Source organism: Myodes glareolus, chromosome 9 (genome assembly GCF_982192425.1).
Source record: "Myodes glareolus chromosome 9, mMyoGla1.1, whole genome shotgun sequence".
Classification (NCBI taxonomy): domain Eukaryota; kingdom Metazoa; phylum Chordata; class Mammalia; order Rodentia; family Cricetidae; genus Myodes; species Myodes glareolus.
Genome location: NC_142034.1, coordinates 506,100 through 527,080, shown reverse-complemented (window position 1 = coordinate 527,080; position 20,981 = coordinate 506,100). Strand labels below are relative to the sequence as shown.

Below are 20,981 nucleotides of genomic sequence, written 5' to 3'. Positions count from 1 at the left end.
ACACAGGAGTTCCCCGTTCTCCTCCCACTCTGTTTCATTTCTTGCTGTGTTATTTCCTTTTGTGGCGTGGGGCTGAGCACTTCCTGTCCTGTACTAAGTGGGAAGCCTCACTTCCTGTGTGTCTTTAAGAGTAGGAAGTGGTGGTAGGTGCACGCAGCGAACGATGCAGTGCCCGAGAGCTTCTGTGGAGCTGAGATTATCATGTCAGAACTGTCTGTCACGTTAGCCTCACCATATTAACCACTTCTTTCAGTGAGGACTTTGAAATGTTTTTCTTGCTTCTGTCACAACCTGTTCCTAAACTTTGTCCAGGTCTGAATAAAAATGCCTTTTTTTTTAAGTTTTATTTTTTATGGCAGTAGGATAAAATGACTTACAGAAAACGTACTAAAACAATTTAATTTGGAGGACTGGAGAGATGACAGTAAAGAGCACTGGGTTCTTTTCCAGAGGACCAAGGTCCGATTGCCAGCACCCACGTGGCAGCTCACAACCACCTGTAACTCCAATTCTAGGGGTTTAATGCTTCTTCTGACCTCCCCAGGCATCAGTCATGCAGATGGTGCACAGATACACATGCAGGCAGAACATCCATACACATATTTTTTTAAAAAAAAATTTATTTAATTCTTGCAGTGTTTGCCTAAAGCTACAGAAGAGACCGTTTAAAATAGTATAGAGATTTGGAAGAACAATGTGATTTTATTTAGAGAGCTTGTGGAAAGCCACAAGGTGTCAAAGAAGTGCCGTCTCAGTCCCCAGATAGGCTTCTAGGCCCCTGTGGATGCTGATGACTGGGGTTGCTGCCGGCAGTCACAGTGTATTTCTGAGTGACACGGGGGTCAGACTGATTTTTCTAGCAGGGTCGCTAGCAATGAGAGGCTCGGGGAAGACCCTAGCCTGGTGTCTAGATCTTCAGATGTGTATTCATCATTATTCTCATCAGTGTGTTGGAAGGCAGATGTAGGGGTTTCCTATTCTGTTTATAAGGTTTGGGATGCTCTTTCAGAATCACAGCATGTAACTACCACCCTGAGGTAGATACCTCCCCCAACTCCTGGTACCACAGACCTGCTTTCTCTTGTTTTAGGTTAAATTTTTTCTTCTGCTCTTTTTTTAATCTTTTGTTACCTACATTTGGCATAGTTTTCTTTTACATATTCAAATTCTTAAAGTGTTCAGCATGTTCTCTGTTGTTGGAGGAGGCTGCTTGTTTTGTTCCCGGCTGCTAAGCCCTGAAATTATCACACAGAAACTATATTATTTAAATCACTTCTTGGCCTGTTAGCTCTAATTTCTTATCAGCTAAATCTTACATCCTAATTTAACCCATTTCTGTTAATCTGCATATGGCCACTATAAAGTTCTGTCTCCGGCAGGGCTACTGTCTGACTCCGCCCTTCTTTCTCCCAGCATTCAGTTTAGTCTCACGCCCCCCCCCAAGCTCTGTTCAACCCTACCAGGCCAAGCCAGTTTCTTTATTAACCAGTGATATTCACAGCATCCAGAGGGGAATCCCACATCAGTCTGTGTCTTCTCCCCCAGTTTCTGTCCTCTTTTGCTTCCATTTCCTTCCATACTTTTAGACAACACGAGGGATACAATAGCTGCACTAGTGACCTCAAGTGTGAACCTCACTAGTGACCTCAACTTGAACATTTCTGGGCTGTTGATTTCTTTAGTTGTGGTCCTGTTTTCCTGGTAGTTCTTCATTAAATTCTCATTTTTCCGAAATTTACATTTCTGGATTTGGAGTACGTGCACGTGTGCCTTTGCGTGCACACACGCGCGCGTGCACACACACACACTTTCTGGTTTTGTTTGAACACTTTCAAGACTGCACCATAGTCTGGGTTGTCTAGAGCAGTGCTAACCTGCTGCTGATTTATAGCCACTATGAGGACCCTGCTATGGCTTTTTCTTCCCAGCTGATGAAGACTGTTCTCAGCCTGAGTTGATCTGAGAAGCGTCCTGCCCTCTTCTTCTATGTGTCTTCTTTCTTCCTGGCACATCCAGCTCCGTGCCAGCTCTGGGATCTCTCCCGCTCTCTGTGTCTGTGCTGCAGGCTCTGACCTTCATGGCCTCACCCGCTAAGCACCTCTGTCTCCTTTGAGCCTGTCTTGACAGGACATCCAGGGGTTCCGTTAGGGCTTCACTCACATCTACCCATGTGACTTACCTGGTGGTGCCTGAGGTGTTAGAAGTCTCTATGCTGCACTGGCTTCCAGAGTCTGCTGTGTAGCGCACGTATTCTCTGGCTTCCTAATTGTTTGTTTTGTTTTTGATTTTTCTCAAGACAGGGTTTTTTTCTGTGTAACAGCACCAGCTGTCTTGGAACTTGCTCTTGGTAGATCAGGCTGGCCTCGGAGTCACAGCAGTCCACCTGTCTTGGCCTCCCAAACGCTGGTATTAAAGACCAGTACTACCATCTCCCAGCTGGCTTCCTAATGTTAAGGCAGATCTTGTTACTGTTGGGGCCAGAAGCCGAAGCCTCCAAAGCCAGTGCTGTTTTCCCAGCTCCTGCTTGCTAGCAGTCCAGGTTGGGTGGCTTCTGACCGGCAGGCTGGGTGACGATGGATGTTAGTGTCCACTGCTTTGGACTGCACAGTGGTCACTTTGGCATTGTTGTGAAGTGTGGTTGAGCAGCATGTGAGATTGGTTCTGTGATTTATCAGTGATGACCAAGATTCCTGTGAAAGCTCAAAGGACAAGAGTCTGCCAGAGGATGATCGTGCCCCAGATTTTTGTTTATTGCCAGAATAACACACTTTTATAGTTGTTAAGTCTTATTATAGTTATTAAGCTGAGAACAGTCTTCATCAGCTGGGAAGAAAAAGCCATAGCAGGGTCCTCATAGTGGCTATAAATCAGCAGCAGGTTAGCACTGCTCTAGACTATAAAAAGTGTTTATAGCCCACACTTTGGGCGGACTGTGTTCCTCATTGAAACTGTTAGAGTTTTCGGTACCTGAAGTTTCTGTTTCTGTTGCTTGGAGGGGTGTTTCATGTTTTATGTGTAAAAGATTTTAACTGTTTGTTCCTTTTGTTTTTTAGGGGCCTGGGAGGAGAGCTCATGAGACAAGCAGGTATGTCTGGGGCCAGAAGCTGCTGTCCTTCACTCCAGTTTGGGGGAAGAGTATTCTCAGGTCAGGCCAGGCCCGGCCCCCCAATACCAAGTGATAGCAGTGCTTTTCTGTTGGAGATCCTGCAGTGCCCTGGCTTGCTGCTGTCCCAGGAGGATGTGAATGTGTTCTCTGCATTTTCGAACCCCAGGTGCTCACCTGTCCTATGCCTGTGTATCTCTAGGTGCTCATCCAAGCCCTCTAACTGCACAGCCATTTGACTTCGCATTTTTGTTTGTTGTGTTGTGGTTGTTGTCCTTTTGTGAGACAAGACTGACCTCAGGGCCTGGATCAGCTGCTGTTTTTATTGCTAGTGTAAATAACATACCAGAAAAAAAAGGCAACATACAGAAGGTTTATTTTAGGTTGAGGGAGCAGACTGTCATGGCAGGGAAAATGAGGCAGAGCAGCTCCCGTTGTGGCTGTAGGAGTGTGAGGAGCTGGTTGCACAGCACAGCAGCTAGGAATAGAGATGGAGGCTGATGCTCCACTTTGGTAATGGAGAGAAACCATGGAACGGTGCTGCATCTCTAGAAACTCTTCACAGACACATCCAAGAAATTATTAAGTCGGGCTGGAGAGATGGCTCAGCGGTTAAGATCGTGGCCTGCTCTTCCAAAGGTCCTGAGTTCAATTCCCAGCAACCACATGGTGGCTCACAACCATCTGTAATGAGGCCTGGTACCCTCTTTAGGCATGCATGTAGACAGAATATTGTATACATAATAAATAAATAAATATTAAAAAAAGAAATTATTAAGTCCTATCAGTGACTGTCTAGATTTTCCCAGGACCCACACTAGGCCAAGATGCTCTACCACCAATCTTAAAAAAGCGCTCTTAACCTTATTTTGGATCTTTGGGTTCTCCCAGGTTCGTTCTTTCTTCCTTCCTTCCTTTCTTCCTTCTTTCCTTCCTTCCCTCCTTTCCTCCTTCCCTCCTTCCTTTCTTCTTCTTCTCCTCCTCCTCCTCCTTTTTTCCTTTTAGGTTTTTTGAGACAGGATTTCTCTGTGTAACAGCTCTGGCTCTCCTCGAACTAACTTTGTAGACCAGGTTGACCTCAAACTCACAGAGATCCACTTGCTTTTCTCTCTCCCTGAATGCTAGAATTAAAGGCACCACGCCTGACTCACACAGGCCTTTTTAAGAGGGATCCTCAAGCTAGGTCTGGAGTATCTTCTTCCTGATGTCCATCCGGGTAGCTAGCGTGGGTTTGCTTATGGCCTGGGAGAGTTAGGTGCTGGTTATACACTTTTGGAAAATAATGTTTTTTTTCTTTTTCCATAGTGTGCATTTTAATAAAGAACTTGTCACTTTCCAGAATGCCCTTTAAAGGTGACACCGTTATCGGTAGGTGCTTTCCTCAGTGACACAGATAACATTTTCGTAATACTGCTATTCAAGTTACAAAATAAGAAATGAACTCGTTGGGGTGGGATAAAGTCTAAAGGGCCACAGTATTGGTACATCTTGTCTTGGAATTGCTGCCACCTCCTGCCACCCTCTTCTAGAAAGGACAGGGAAGTGGGAAGTTCTTCTGGAATCCTCCATTGGTGCTCTTAGCTATGGCTCTGCCTGCCACCATTATATCCAGTCCTGGAAATTTGTGGTCTTCCTTGCTGAAACAGGGGGCAGTCTTTCTCAAGCCTGCTCTAACCTCATCTAAAGTTACTAATTTTATTTAGCTAAACAGAGAGTAAGCATATCTCTGTTCATTTATTGGATATAGTTGAGTTGAAGTTAGGTTTAAGTTGTACAGGACCAGGAGAGATTGTCCAAGGGAGAGAGATAAGATAAGATCTCTTGGGCTGGAGAGATGGCTCAGTGGTTCAGAGCACTGACTGCTCTTCCAGAGGTCCTGAGTTCAATCCCAGCAACTACATGGTGGCTCACAACCATCTGTAATGAGATCTGGTGCCCTCTTCTAGCCTTCTGGCCTGCAGGCATACACGCAGACAGAACACAGTATTCATAATAAATGAATGAATTAACATATAAATAAATAAGTAAATCTCTTAAGGCTTGCAGCTGTTACGAAAAAGGAGTTCTCTATCGTGATGTGCAAGTCTTGGTTTACAGGGAATGGCATTTTCTACACAGTGGTGGCAGCAGCAGGGTGTGGGGGAGCTAACCTTTAGCAGCCTGAGGTGGGCTTCCTCCTGGAACTGGGGCCCTTGGACTTTTACGCGGTCTGAAGAATGTTCACTCTGGAGTTTCTCCAGGATGCATGTCTGATGTTTTGAATGTCAGCTGAGCACTCTGAGGCAGGTTAGTCATTACCTTTGCTTTTTCACCAGATGGTTGGCAGTGGCTGATAAATGACACTCTTAGAAGTCTTCACCTTGTTTCAAGCCATTCCCGACAGCAGATCAAGGTATGCCACGCAAGATTTCTCTCCCCTGTGCAGAGAGTGACAGCAGCGCTGCCCACAGCACCTGCCTCGGTGGTCCTCTCATGCACTAACCTCACAGTCTGCAACACCATCATTGGGTCTGCGTGATTCACACAGGTAGCCTAGAACCATGGTAACCAGGGATTTTACTCTTTCTCACTGTACTTTTTGTCTCCACCAATCTTCTTCTCTCTTGTGATGGTGATAGTGTGCCTAGTCACACCTGAGTTCTGGTAGCTGTAGGTTAGGTTGGGAAAGTATTCACATGAAGACGAGAAAAACACAAACCAGACTCTGCTTGAGCAACTAGATGCTAGCTTATGTTCATCTTTCAGGATCAGAGCTGTGACATACAGCCCATTTTTTAGGCAGTGAACTGTAATTGTTGATGTTTTGGAAAGGCTCTGATGTGCCAGACAGGGAGTGGGAGCATGAGCCCTTGCTTTCCCTGCACTTCCTTCTGTTTTGTTTCTGCGAAATTCTTCCCAGTTAAATACAGTCTGCCTGGTTAAATTTGGAGGCCTCATGGTTGATATCTCAGAATTATCTTTGAAAACTGTCCATAATCGATCCCACTGGCCATGATCGTATTTTTTTTTTCTGCTTAATTAGTATGTGTAGCATCTCTGTGATGTCCTGAGGGAACTCCCATGCTGATCTCCCTGTCCCTCCTCAAGCCCTTTCTCCTCGGTTGGGGAGGGGTGAAATGGAAGATTTGATTTGAGGTGGAGTCATCTATTGCAGAGGGGAGGTGGGGAGCTAGGGAGATGCCACATCACCACCTTCTGGTTCGTGTGACCCTGCATCATTCTGCCTCCATCAGGGTTACTGGGGCTAAGATTGGTTCCTCACCCTGTCTGTTCTGAGTACACTTCTGTCCGGGATGCCAGTGGACCCTCCTGTTCCCTAAACCAGGTTCTACCAGTGCTGCCTTGAGCCCTTGTCTGCATAAACAACACACTCAATCCCCACATTGCTGCTGCTGGGAAGAGAAGTTTATCTTATATTAACTGTGTCATATAAGAATACATAAGAATTGTACTGTTTGGAAGAAATAGAGTTTTCACGTTAGGCTTACTAGTGCATAGAATTTAAAGTGATTGGTACATCTGACAGGTTTGGTAGACACACTGGAAAGTCAGAAGATTTATTAGAGAAACAGAATGTGGCAATGATGTACTTTAATTTGTTTTTAAACATAATCACGGTGTCAGATTGCAGTGGCCCATGCATCTGTGGTTGAGAACTTCTTAGACTCTTTTTTCACTCATGTCTTCTTCTGTTTTAGGAGGCAGCTGTCTCGGCCCTGGCCGCCCTCTGCAATGAATACTACATGAAGGAGTCTGGGGAGGCAGACTTTACCATTGGGAGTAAGTGAGCTGTATGCTGGGCCTATAGCAGGGATCACAGTGTAGACCTGTAGTTAAAATTCCTCATGAAAGCCAGGTTTAGCAGTAGTACATTTCCCTAATGCCCGATGAGCTATTGTAGCTCGTAATCCATGGGGAGGAGCCTGGTTTAAATAGAGAGACTTTGTCCCAAACAAATAAAAACAAAACACAAACATAAAGGAAAAATATCTTAAGGAACCAAGTGGTGGTGGCACACACCTTTAATCCCAGCACTCAGGAAGCAGAGGCAGGCGGATTTCTGTGAGTTCGAGGCCAGCCTGGTCTACAGAGTGAGTTCCAGGACAGCCATGACTGTTTCACAGAGAAACAACAATAACAGCATCAAAAGTCTTAAGGAAACCTTAAAAACCACCTTATACAAATTTTCTTATAGCTCTTATATCACTTTGAAGGTATGTCTGCATCATTGTCCTGGTTCATCCTACACATCTCACTTGTATTTCTGAGGGGCACCGCTAGACACAGGCCACTTGTAAATATTTCTTTCTTTTTAGGGGAACTGATTCCACAGTACCTTGCTGAGCTCCAGAGCCCAGAGGAGATGACCCGCTGTGGCTTCTCCTCAGCCTTGGGTGCCCTCCCGGGTTTTCTTCTCAGGGGCCATCTGCAGCAGGTGAGGTGCCAGCAACACCAAGGGGGCACAGATGGGAAGGGCTGGCAAGTAATCCGCACACCTCTGCTTGGGAATTTGATGCTGGAATTCTCAGCGTTAGCACATGTGGCCATGAAAGCAATGGCGGCTGACTGCTCTTGCAAGGCATACTTGGAGAGCTGTGCTCAGGTTTGTAGGGTAGGAGGCTCTGTCTGAAGAAACTGGCTTCCTGGATGAGAAAATGGTAGCCTCTATGCAGAAGCTAGTGCTGGCATGTGTCTTCTATTCTTGTAACCATCTCAGTTTATTTCCCTAATAATAAAGCCATGTAGTTAAAATTTCTTATGGAAGTTTATGTTCCTTATGTGCCTTGTGTCCCACCTTGTTTGTGGTCATGGTGGAGGTAGGCTGGGTGTGGGTGGAGGCTGCCAGCCCCATGTCTCGGCCTGATGTCCGTGGGCTTCTTTTCTGCCTGTGCCTTAGAAGAATGTGTCATGTATTAGTATTCTGCTTCCTTTCGGGACACTATTACTCTAATTAAGGCAGTGGCAACCTAAACAGAGCCAAGAGGTTCATGCTTTACCCTCTCAGGCTTACCAGGCTCCCTCATCCAGGGCCCTGTGATCTTGAAAGACCAAGAGGTATTTTCTCTGCTGGTCCCACCATTGTAAGCCTTGAGTTGAGAAGCAGTTGAGTTGAGGGACTTGTTCATTTCTTACATCTAGGTTTTTACCCCCGGTGACACACGAGGCACCCTTGACTCCCAGTATTATTTTCTCACACCGTTTCCTCTGCTTTGGTGCGGCCTGTTCTCTCCCCATTGTCCTTCCTTCTCAGCATCTCCTTTATCACCTGTCCTTGTCTAAGACCTGGGCACGCCTCCAGCCTGACTCTGGATGCTTTCCTTTCCTACTCACCTAGTCCGTTAAAGCTCATGCACTTTTTTTCTCTGAGTTGAAACACTCGGCTTGGTCCTACCAACACCCCCTCCCCCAGGTGCTCTTGCTCCGTCTGTCCCTGCTGCCTGCCACACAAGCTGGGAAGCAGTAAGACAATGCACTCCACGTTTGCTTCTATGTATACTGGTTCTCTTTCCTCCTGTGGGATCAGGCGGTTCTGACGATGTGACGAGTAGGTCTTTTACCCTGTACAAAGCCGAGTATAGCTGTTGTAATAACTGAACTCACCCTGGGGTTTATCCACTTGAAATGTGGATAAACATGAAAGATTTTAGAACTGAACTATCAGTTCATGAAGTAATAGCCCTGGGCCTACCAGGTGGCTCAATGAATAAAATCACTTTCCGGCAAGCCTGGTGACCCAAGGTTTGATCCCTAGGATCTGCATAAAGGTAGAGAGAACCAGCTCCACAAAGTTGCCCTCTGCCTTCCACATACAGCATGTGTGATTGTGTACACACACATGTGCGCATGTTCGCTGGTCGGGGGCAGTGGGTAGGAGAAAATCTAAAAGTATAACTGCTCATTTGTTGTTGAGATCTAGAATGTCAGCTATCCCCTGTCCAAGATGGGAACAATAGCGAGGAATCTCCTGTAGGGATGAGGCCAGGTTCATAGCAGTTGCTGGAGTTTGGGTGCAGCAGATGGGAGGCTATGGGATGATCCCTTTTCAAATGTTCTTTCAGAAACTGAGTTAGCCTGTTGTCTTGTGTGTAGGGTAGCTCCTGTGAACTTCCTGGCAAGCCCCCCCCCGATGGGTATTGTGTTCTGTGACTCCAGGGCCACATCTCTGTCTGAAGTGTGTTGACAGCCACATCTGGTGGTACACACAGCACTTAGAATAGTGAGACGGGAGGGTTCGCAAGCTCAAGGCCAGGCGGGGCTACTCACTGAGACTGTCTAAAAAACATGTTTACTTTGTAGCTGATACTTATTCTGGGGAGTTTTCTGCCCTCAGGTTCTCACAGGTCTGAGAGCAGTCACCCGTACTTCTCCCAAGGATGTGAGCTTTGCTGAGGCCAGGAGAGATGGTTTGAAGGCAATCTCAAGGTGAGCCCTGGCCTGGCAGGTGGGCACCAACAGGCACCACAAGGATTACCTGTCATGCTAGCTAGCAGAGAGCAGAAATGTATAGAACTGTTTTGTTACTGCTTTCTAATTGTCAGGGAACATTTGCGTCTTTATTTGAAAACCACCTCAGAAACCGAGGAACAGCGGTTTGAGGCCAGCCATGGCAACATTGAAGCCTTAAACCACGCACACACAAACCAAAGCATCGTGCTGGCTTTGGGAATAGCCAAGGGTTAGAGTGCTTGTTTACATGTACAAGGCCATGGGTTCTATACCCAATACTGCTAAATAAATGAACAAAATGGATAAAGAATCGGGGATCGTGCCTCAGCTTGAGGCTGACAAAGGGAGCAATGCCTGAACCCTGTGTCTTAGTGGCTTCTGTCTGCAGATGCAGTGTGAGGGCCACATCTGCCTTCTCTGGCTCCTGTGGTTCTGCAAGCCCATTCAGTCCTTTCTTCTCAAAGCAGCATTATTGTTTTTATTAGGATGGAAGAGAGAAAGAGCCAGCTACCTTGTAGATTGTAGGGCAGTGAAGGTGACTTCACAGTGAGCACCATTCTGTATCTGCAGTGGGAACGGTGCCCGGGGCCCCGAAGTCTGCCTGGGGCTCGTGTGCCTTGCCAAGTGTTCCCTGCAGCAAGACACTCCAGGCCATCATAATGTGAAGGATGAACTCACAGGTATGCATATTTTAATTTCAGAATTTGCCAGACGGTTGGCGTGAAAGCAGAGGGACCTCCAGATGAAGTCATGTGCAGAGAGAACATTTCTGAGGTTTACAACGCATTGCTGGACTGCATGAACGATTATACCACAGACAGCAGAGGAGATGTGGGAGCCTGGTAAGGACAGTGTTTGTACTGTGACTTCTCTGAGATAGGGGAGGACACGGCATCCCAAGGTACCCAGGATTGGAACAACAGGCATTAAGTCATGCTAGAAACACTCATACGAACAGTCTGCACTGATGTCTCAGGTGAGCAGCAGTGAGCTTGTGCTTTTCTCTTCTGCTCAGGCAACCATGGTCCTTTAGTCTGCACGACCGTCTTCCCTTTCTCCTCCTGCAGCAGAAACACCTTGTGAGGGAGAGAACAAGGTGCTGCTGCTGCTGTCTGAGTCAGCAGCTCTGCCGGGTGCCTCATACCCCCTCATACCTCCTGCTGGCTTTAGGCAATGCTGGTAAAGAGTTCAGAAGGAGCTCGTAAAAGAAGCTGTCTTGATTGGGATCAGAACATGGAGAAAACATGTTACCCTTACATAGGATGTTTCAGGCATTACTTTCTATCTTGTTCTTCTTGCCTCTTCATTTTCCCCTCATTCTGGGTGCCCGGCTAGTTCTTTCTTCTTCCATTCTACTTCCTAGCTGCTTACCCCACTTTACGGATCATTTTGGAGATTCTCCCTGTCCTTGTGTTCCAGAAACTCGAGCACCTGCCACATACCAAACAGATCCTGAAGGTTTCTTCATTTTGTACAGTTTGTTGTTGCTGCTGCTCTTCTTTGGCTGTTTAAATGCTGTACAGTCTGCTTTGCTACTGATTCTCCCTTTATTTCTCTACTATTAAGACCATCTAATACTTTTAATTTCATGTTAGTTACATTGATCATTAATTTGTGTCTGCACTGGGTCTTTGCAGTTTCTGTGTGCTGGCATTTCCTATATGCTCCTTCCTCTTCCTAGGACAGCTCCCTTCAGGTCCGTCAGCCGTCACGGACTGAGCTGTCTGAACGTATCCGTGTAGACACGGGAAGGCCTTTCCTGTGCTGACGTCAGTCTCATCAGAGCCTGGAGAATGGAGGCTTTGAGGGACCCCGTGGCCGTTTCCCACATTGCCAAGGTCTCCCCTGGCACAGCTGAAGTGTACAAGGCTGCTTTTCTGTAGTGTCTCTTAGCGAGATGTCCATGAGAAATGGCTCCTTTGGTCTGACCCCAAGGGTTCCTCATTGACTGTGGCCATCTTGTTTTGCCAGAGATTTCTTGAGCCTGGTTGTCTTTCTCCTTGAGGAGGATCTGTCTTCTCAGTTGTGGCATGTCATGTGGGTTGGAGTGCCCTGGGCATGTTCTGTTGTCCAGACCCTTCCAGAATGTACTGCATGTTAGATAGCAGACAGTGGCCTAAGCTGGCATTGTGAACCTAGCCCACATGGAGCTGGTGACTTGGTTCTATGATAAATATTGTCAGGTCCTAGGCTTCTTCTCTGAGGCCCCTAGACTCCCAAAAGACTTAGTTCACCTGGATTCCTTCTTGAAGTCCAAGACAGAAAAATGGTACGCACTGTGTGTCTTTTCCATGGAAGATGTGAACAGTCATCTATTTACCCAGTGTAAGGCACTGAAGACAGATCAAGGAGCAATCCCACCCAAGTTGAGCTTAGTGACCCAGTCGGTCTCCTGAAGTAGGAGTTACTTTTACACACGGGCGACTGAAAGGCACTCCCTAGCAGGGGTGACAGCTCACAGCAGTCTCTGGAGACTTCTGCTCTGCTCTACTTGTGCATCTCACCAGCTGAAGAGTTTCCTCTCCCCAGCAGTTGTTCCTGCTTTTATAACTGACTCTATCTAGGCTGAGCAGGTTATACATCCAAAGAGAATAGGTTCCCAAAAAGCCAGTACATGCAGTAGGGATAAATCCTGGTGCTACTGCCAGTGGCCCCTCAGTCTGCCCCAGCCATGCAACTGTCAGCCACAATCAGAGGGACTAATTTGGTCCTATGCTTGTTCCTTCCCAGTCCTACTGGAGTTGGTGAGCTCCCATTAGCTCAGGCAGACTGTTTCAGTGGGTGTCCCCATCGTGGTCTTGACGTCTTTGCTCATCTTCTCATTTCTCCCACTCTTCAACTGGACTTTGGTTGCTCAGTCCAGTGCTCCAATGCGGGTCTCTGCCTCTGTTTCCATCAGACAAGACTGCCTGACAAAATTGGGAGCATGGGGATGAGGGGAGAAGGGAGGGTAGAAGGGAATTATAAGGGGAAAAGGGGAGGGGTGAGGAGAACTTGAGGGAATGGGATAGTCGAGAAGAAGGAAGGACAGAGATGAGAACAAGGAAAGAAATATCTTGATTGAGGAAGCCTTTATAGGGTCAGCAAGAAACCTGGCTCTAGAGAAATTTCCAGGAATCCACAAGAATGACCCCAGCTAAGACTCTAATCAGTAGAGGAGAGGGGGCCCGATCTTGACTTGCCCTGTAGTCAGACTGATGAATATCTTAAATATCACCATAGAACCTTCATCCAGCAACTGATGGAAGCAGACATTCTTTTTACATTTTTTTCTTTTATTACATCATTTCTCCCCTTTCCTTCCTCTCTCCAAACTCCCATATACCCCGCTCTTTGCTCTTTCAAATTCATGGCTTCCTTTTTTCATTGATTGTTACAGTTATGCACTCTGTGTGTGTGTGTGTGTGTGTGTGTGTGTGTGTGTGTGTGTGTGTGTATTTCTCCCACTCTCCAAATTCCTTAGTAGTTCTTCATGTAGAGCTGAGGCTTTGCCCACCTTATTCCGTGTTTGTTGTCAGAGATAGCTCATTCGTTCCTGGCTGCTTAGACCCAAAATAATCACTCAGAAACTATAATATTTGCAATACTGTTTTGCCAACAGCTTACATGTATTGCTAGCTAGCTCATATATCCTCAACTAACCCATCTCCATGAATCTATGCATCACCACGAGGTCGTGACCTACCAGCAAAGTTTGGGCGGGCTCCAGCAGAGGTGTCTGTCTCCTGTGGTGGCTACATGGCTTCCCCCTGACTCTGCCTACTCTCTCTCTCTATATATATATATATCTTCCAGCCTGGCTATATGCTGTTAAACCATTGGCCAAAAGAAGCTTCTTTATTAACCAATAAAAGCAACATCACATGTTACCACGTCTGTTGTCTTTGTTCAGCTCAGCTTTAGGCAGTAATGTTGGTGACACTTTATTGGTTTGCCTTCCTCTGGTTCTCAGTCTTTCTGCCTCCTCTTCCACAGTGATCTCTGCAGCTTAGCTATATTGTGGATATGTGAGTTGGGGCTGGGGCTCCACAGCTCTCTGCCTTTTGATTGGTTGTGGCTTTCTGTAAAGGTCTCTGACCATTGCAAAGAGAAGTTTCCCTGATGAGGGTGGGGACTACACTTTTCTGTGGGTACAGGGACAAATGCTTAGACTGCAGTTAGGGATTATGCTGGGTTAGCATAGTGGTGGTGGTTGTAGGTTCTTCTCCCAAGAGCCATGACTTCACAAGTCCTGAAGTTGACTGGGTTTCTAGTATAAGGTGTGATTTCCCTCTTACTGAACAGGTCTTAGGTCAACTTAGAGAACAATTAGTTTCCCACACAGGAGGATAAAATAACAATAAGGAGTCTGAAGAAGTCATGAAATTATACAAAAACACTTATAGTACATGCAAGCTGGTGTATAAACACATATGTGTATTTTAAATAAAGTTTTCTCATCCGGGCTGACAGTGCTCCCTCTAAGAGAGCCAAAGACCGTCTAATAAAAATCCTAACAGCTCATGAGAAGCCCTCTTTTGGGTTGGTCAGGATTGTCCAAGAGAGTCCAAGCCTAAAACACTGCAGGCTGTTACGAGTACCCTTGGTTGTCTCCCAGAGGTAGAAGGTAAGTCCCTATTGCTAAAGACAGCATGCATTTCAGACACAGGGCTCAGAGGCCGCTGAGCTGGACCTGACCTGAGGCCTCTCCCTGAGGACCAGCTTTCGTGGTACCGGGAGGCTCAACGTAGACTTCCATAGGAGGGAACCCCATGGGCACATAGTGACACATACACCTTGACTCTTTGTTTTTTCTTTTCTAATTGATCAGTGTTGAGAACTTTCTCAGAGATTCCAATTGTTTTTGAAATTCCGCTTTTTTCATTTACTTCTCTCTATTTTCTTCATAATTTTCAGATACAATTATTATAAAGACTGTACACTTGGTCAGTCTCTTTTTGCTCCTGTTATTTTGGCATTTGTTAGGTTTTATTCACTTTCTTAACTGGATTTTCTATGTTGTGGTTAAATTGGAGGGCTATATAGTTTTCTTTTAGCAGGTAGTGATAATGGCCAGCCAAATACACTGAAATCCACTATGTTTTCAGGTCACAGAGTGGAAGAAAGGGCTTCACAGAGAGAGGTGGCCAAGTCTGGACAGACCTGGCCGTATGGACTGGGCTCCGTGACAATGGTTTCATGCAATTGCCCTTGCTCCCAGGAGCTTATCTGGGGTGTGATTTTTTTTTTTTCCTTACCCAGGGGCTCTGCCAATGGGCCTCTGAGGCTCAGGACTCAGTTCTTTCTCCTGTTCATGCACTTGGCAAGCACAGCTTGTCCTTTTGCTGGTTTCTGCTGTATTGTTGGAGCCTCACCCTGTGCATCACAGCATCAGAGATGGCAGGTGCCATGAAAGAAATGTACAGATCACCCCACGATATGTCTGCATCTGCTTTCTAACTGTGTGCCTAGACCTAGGCACTTTCCAGACTTCCCTATGTCCCCTGGCATACTTCACAGACATGCCCCTGTGTCCCATGGTACTTTCTGCAAGTCTCTCCCATCCCTGGCACTCTTGGCAGATGTACCCCATTTCACCCCAGCATGCCCTGCAGATTTTCTCTATGTCCCGTGGCATCCATTGTGGATGTGCACCCGTGTCCCTGTAGCTCACTGCATCCCCAGGCTCACTTTGTGTCCAGTGACCCTCACCTGACTTTGCACAGTCCCCTGGAACCCTGGCCTGCACTGCTGTCTGCGAGCCCCCCTCAGAAGGGCCCGTGGGGCCTCAGTGGGAACCTGGTACAAGCCCCATAGAGGGTTTGATTGAGCAGAGATGACCCCAAGTCTGAGGGTTTGTATCTTCCCTTTCCAGACTCACTGAATGCACCTGTATCCCAGTTCAAATGTCTACTTTTGCTCTGGAATTAGATCAGTTTTTTTCTTTGATATGAATTAATGATGGACAGCTCTGTTTAGCAAGAAAGAAGGTCCGGAATGGACATGAATATTGGTTGCTCTCTGTTTGGTGAGAACAAGAAGTACCAGCCTTGTGCAGAGAGACTACAGGGGCCAGCTTCACACAGGAGGAGGCTGTGGGAAGTAGCTGCTTCGATAGTGTGTGCATGTCTTAGGCCCTGCTGAGACTTGTCCAGTCTGTCTCCAGATGCTAAGACTGAACCCTCTTGCTTGACAGTATGAGAGAGGGCACATCCCTCGTACTCCAGTCAGGGATTTAAGACTGCCAGCTGACGGCATTGGGTTTTTCTGATGGTTCACACTGAAGTGGGATTTCTGTAATCTCTGAAACTCTCCCTGTGTTTGGGCCTTCTGGAACCAAGCTTGTGTGTGGTCACTGGGTGTCTCAAGACTTTTTTCCCCCTCATGGGCGACTTGTAGACTCTGTTCTCACAGGACCCGATGGATGTGTTTGGTGGGACCAGGGCTTGAATCCCTGTCCTGGATTGACCTTCCTCTATCTCCTTATTCACAGGGTCCGGGAAGCTGCCATGACAAGCCTCATGGACTTGATACTTCTGCTGGTGCGGACAGAGCCGCAGCTGATTGAGGCCCACGTGTGAGTATCCGAGGATAGCTGTGTCTGCCCTGGTGTCCATCCCTTCTCAGAGTAGTTCTCCGACCTCTGTCCTGACCCTCCACAGTTTGTGAGCCATGGCCAGGACCTCCTTTGACCTGGCCTGTTTGGCAGCCAGCTTCAGAGGGTGAGACCGTGGTAGTCTCTAAACTCAGGGTTCTGTAGCTGAGGTTCCTGCCAGGAGGGGCCGCTATCATTTGATCCAGCCCCGGTGATTCTGCTGAGGCCCAGCGTCCTACTCTTCCTTTCCAACCAGGCTTCTCTCCTTCTGTCACTGACCTGCAGTACTGTTGGTTTTCACACCTCCATCCCACGAGTTCATCAGCATTCACATGTGCTCGTTATGTGCTCCTGAGATGCTGGCACATGTGCTCGTTATGTGCTCCTGAGATGCTGGGGCGCAGGGTGCGGTCCTGCCGTCCTGTGTGGGTTAGGGTTTTTGTTTGTTGTTGTCGACTTGGGACAAGCTAGAATTATTTGGAAAGAGGGACTCAATACATCCGTAAGATTGGCCTATAGGCATTTTCCTGGTTAATGATTTATATGGTAGGTCCCAGGTCAGTGTAGGCAGCACCACTCCTAGGACAGCAGACCTGAGTTGTTTGTTTGTGTTTTTGTTTTTCGAGACAAGGTTTCTCTGTAGCTTTGAAGCCTGTCCTGGAACTAGCGCTTGTAGACCTGGCTGGCCTCGAACTCACAGAGACCCGTCTGCCTCCCAAGTGCTGGGATTAAAGGTGTGCGCCACTACTTTCTGGCTTTTTTTGTTGTGGTTTTCTGTTTTGTTGTTGTTGTTGACCTGAGTTGTGTAAGAAAGGCCGAGCAAGGCATGCAAGCCAGTAAGCAGCATTCCTCCGTGACTTCTGCCCTTGTTCTGCCTCCGCCCTCTAGTTCTTGTCCTGACTTCCTTTAGTGATGGAGTATAACCTGAGAGTACAAGTGGAAATAAACCCTCTTCTACCCAGGTTGCTTTTAGTCATGGTGTTTTATCACAGCAATAAAATCCCTAAGACACGTGTCCTGTTTGCAGCTGTGAGCGCGTCATGTGTTGCGTTGCCCAGCAGGCAAGCGAGAAGATTGATCGGTTCCGTGCCCACGCCGCCCAGGTGTTCCTGACTCTGTTGCACTTCGACAGCCCCCCCATCCCCCATGTTCCCCACCACAGAGAACTGGAAAGCCTGTTCCCCAGGTACTGTCAGGTACGGATCCCCTTTGTAGCCCAGCCCCTCCAAGCGTGGTCTTGAGGAAGCCACTTTCTTTCAGGTCTGACATGGCCTCTGTGAACTGGAATGCACCTTCCCAGGCCTTCCCTCTCATCACCCAGCTCTTGGAACTGCCCACCTACAGATACCATGTCCTGTTGGGGCTGGCCGTGTCTGTTGGTGGTTTGACAGCGTCTACGGTAAGGAGGCATCTGGCTGTGCAGGACAAGGGGATCCAGGGGACTCCTTCCAGAGGGTTCTGTCCTTAGATGTGTACACTGCACATGCTCAGTCATAATAGCCCAGCACCTGGAAGGCCCTCGTGTCTTTGTAGTTTGCAGTTGTTTCTGTCCAGTCCTGGGCATTTACTGTCATTGACGTAGCCTTGGGGGAACCAAGGGAAAAGCTAGCCATGCTATGCCTCAGGACTACACATCCGGTTTTAGGTCAGGTATTCTACACAGAGCCTCTTTGAGTACATGAAGAGGATTCAGAAGGATGCTCAACTCCTGGAGAGCTTCAGTGGGACTCTCCTGAAGGTCTTTGAGGACAACCTCCTGAATGACAGGTGAGGGGTACCTTGAGGCCGGGAGGTCATGGTGCCCATGCCCCATCCTATTTCCACAGAGCCCAGGTTTCCCTGGGACACAGGGAAACAGTTAGTAGGTGAGGAGCAGGGTACTGCAAACTGTCAGGCTCCCTTCAGTAACTTCAGTGAACCCCAGCATTCATTTCTGGGCAGGAAAATGAGCTTTTCTGTGTGCATGTGGAGATGCCAGATAGCATGTGAAGTGGGATGAGGGTCTAGTGTGTAGGAATATTCCCTGACTTTTCTTGTCTGTAATAACCTCATCGAGAATATGAGAAACCCGAAAGGCAACCCATGAAGTATGTGGGGTGGTTCCTGTGGGTATGCGAAGCCTTCTTGTTCCTCCTGCCCCAGAGCTCTCCCAGCCGTCCACTCTGGCAATCACTGACCTGCTGTCACCGAAGTTGAGGTGGCCTTTTGTGGCATTCCACTTAAACAGGCAGGCAGTGTCACCACCCCGTCCATCCGTCTGTCTGTCTGTCCGTCCATCTGCCCGTCTGAGCTGACTCATTCGTTTGGGCATTTCATGTTCCAGGCCTTGCAGGCAGCTGCAGTGGACATGCAGAACTGGATCTCTGTGGGTGCACACTCCCTTTTCTTGGGTACACACTGTATGATGGGCTGCAGGGCCATGTTGATTGTTGACTTCTCTAAAGCTGCTGGCCCCGTCTGTTCCGTGTCTCACCAGCATTAGTGTGGTCAGTCTCTTGGGTGGCTATTCTGTTAGACACTCAGTCGCCCTCCTAGAGTCTGAGATGTGCGTTCCCTGACACAGCTGTTTAGTTAGGTTTTCCTCCTCACTGGTTTTGATGCCTTCACTGGACTGGGCAAGTCCTTGTTTGGTCTGTAGTTTGAAGGACCCGGCTCTCACCTGCCTTGTGCTTCAGTGAGCTTGTGTTGTTGCTGAGAAATCTTTGCCTAATTTGGAGGTCCTAGAGAGCTCCTCTCTTTCAGAAGTTTCAGCTTTAGCTTCTATCTTTAGCCCTATGGTTTGTTTTGAGATAGTTTTGTGTGTGCTCAGTTTAATTATGCAAATGACTGTCCAGTTGTCTAGCTGTCCAGCACAGTCTGCTGGACTGCTCACTGTTCTGGCTTTGCACCTTGTCAAAACCATCCAGTGTACAGGTGATGCTGGACTTTACCAGGCCATCTATATATCTTTACGTCAGGAACTCTGTTCTTACCTTTGCTTTAGGTAATTCCTGAAAGAAGCCACGTTGGCTCCTGTTTTATTCTTACTTCCCATAGTCATTCTGGCATTCTTGTAATAATTATAATACTGGTGTGTCTTTCTTAAGAATTTGACAAGGCTGTCTTGAGTCTAGTCTCATCTAGGAAGAGCCATCATAGTGTTAAGGGTTTGTGTGTTTTTGGTTTTTTTTAAACTTGTCAGTGGCATTTGCGTGTCCTTCACATGGGTGGCTCATAGTTCTTGGGTGCTTGTGTGGGTCTCATGTTTGCTTATCTTGTCCTCTCAGGGTGTCTGTATCACTGCTGAAAATGCTGGACCAGCTGCTGTCTAATGGGTGTTTCGACATCTTTACTGCTGAGGAGAAGTAAGTATCTGCTTGCTTAGTGCTCCCTATCTGGTGAAACCTAGTTGCCAAAATTTAAAAAAAAAAATTGTATTTATTGTTTTGGTACCTTGCTGTGTTGCTCAGGCTAGCTTCAAACTCACGATCCTGTCTCCTAGTCTTCTGTGTGTTGGAATCACTGTCTGAGTAGCTGTTATTTTAAAGAAAGAACACTTGGATTAGGATCTCAGAACCCAGAAGATGACAATCTTCAAACTCTGGCAGCAGGCAGCAGGATGGGGTCAAGTAGGGCCCTGTTACCCAGGTAGGAAGGTGGACTCGGACAGGTGAGGTAGTCCACTTACTAGGGCTGACAGGCAGAGAGGTCTGGAAGTTGATGGAACCTGAGGTATGATAAGACTAGATGGAAACAGAACAGTATGCGGGCTGTGTTATGTGCCCATCACAGCTGGACAGAGGCTATGGGACACAGGGCATGAATCAGCTGCTTCCTGCTGTCTGTGGTTCCTCAGCCTCTTGTCCACAGGAGCAGACAGACCAGCGGCATGATGTCTCTCATTAAGCCCTGGAACCACGTAGGTGCCAGGCTGCCTTCCTGAGTGGATACTTTTGTGCTCATTTTTGCCTGGTGGTCTTCACCAAATGAAAGATAAGTTACTTGGAAACTGCCTGGAGGCTTTGGATTTTCCTTGTAAGCTAACTGGTGGTGGGTTCAAATCTACTGGGTCTCAACTGCTCTCCTTCTGAGTCTTCGTTCACTATTTCCTTTCTATTTTCTGCATCACTGAGCAGATCTGTGCTGTTTTTTTCCTGTTTGTTTCTGCCTCCTGCCTTGGGCAGTGTTCTTGTACCATCACAGAGGCACATTCAGGTGAACCCCAAGGCTAGGAGCCCCTTTGTTATTGGTGCTCTGCCCTGAGATCCTGCATCGCAGACCAGCTTATTTTGCTGGAAGTCTCTGGTGTCTTCAGGTTTAACTGTCTGCAGGGAAGTTGGATGCCCAGGACGGCCTCTAACCCGACACCACAGGACTTCCCTCTTGTCGGGGTGCAGCACTGATTTCCTAAACCTGATGCGGAATAGCACACAGCCTGGCTGTGACACTCTTTTCCACATTGCTGGATTCATCTGGGGAAATAGTCTAAGGATTTGGCATATATTTTTCTGGCTTAAAATTTTCAAAATAAGACAGTAGGAAAATATAATATAGGTGTTTTTATTTCTCTGTTTTTGTTAGTTTTTGTTTCATGGATTTTGAAGTTGCATTTTTGTCACACACGAATGTAGGGCTGACTCTCCTCAAATGGAGTCTTTGTTTTGGAGTGCTTTTGCTTACATTGTACCTTGGATTTTGTTTTTTGCTTTGGATTGTAGTTTTTGTTTTCATTATTTTTATATATTTGTTTCTTGTATGTCAGTTGCTAACAGTATATGTAGTTTTATGAAAATTCAATCTGCCAATCTGACCTTTTAACTGGGTTCATAAATCTATTCCATTTAATCTTACTAGCTTTTTATTAAAGTAGTTTCCTGT

The 20,981-nt window shown here is 47.1% G+C and overlaps 1 protein-coding gene across 1 annotated transcript in view; it reads left to right on the top strand.

The window, feature by feature from the left end:
• Tbcd (tubulin folding cofactor D) overlaps positions 1-20,981 on the top strand; it is a 158,616-nt gene that overhangs the window by 130,711 nt on the left and 6,924 nt on the right. The window contains exons 23-34 of the mRNA XM_048429305.3: positions 3,054-3,085; positions 4,409-4,471; positions 5,419-5,495; positions 6,802-6,883; positions 7,420-7,538; positions 9,435-9,526; positions 10,252-10,392; positions 16,023-16,106; positions 17,152-17,310; positions 17,385-17,523; positions 17,770-17,891; positions 19,391-19,468. Coding sequence (XP_048285262.3) covers positions 3,054-3,085; positions 4,409-4,471; positions 5,419-5,495; positions 6,802-6,883; positions 7,420-7,538; positions 9,435-9,526; positions 10,252-10,392; positions 16,023-16,106; positions 17,152-17,310; positions 17,385-17,523; positions 17,770-17,891; positions 19,391-19,468 — 1,188 coding nt within the window. The remainder of the gene's footprint in view (positions 1-3,053; positions 3,086-4,408; positions 4,472-5,418; positions 5,496-6,801; positions 6,884-7,419; positions 7,539-9,434; positions 9,527-10,251; positions 10,393-16,022; positions 16,107-17,151; positions 17,311-17,384; positions 17,524-17,769; positions 17,892-19,390; positions 19,469-20,981) is intronic.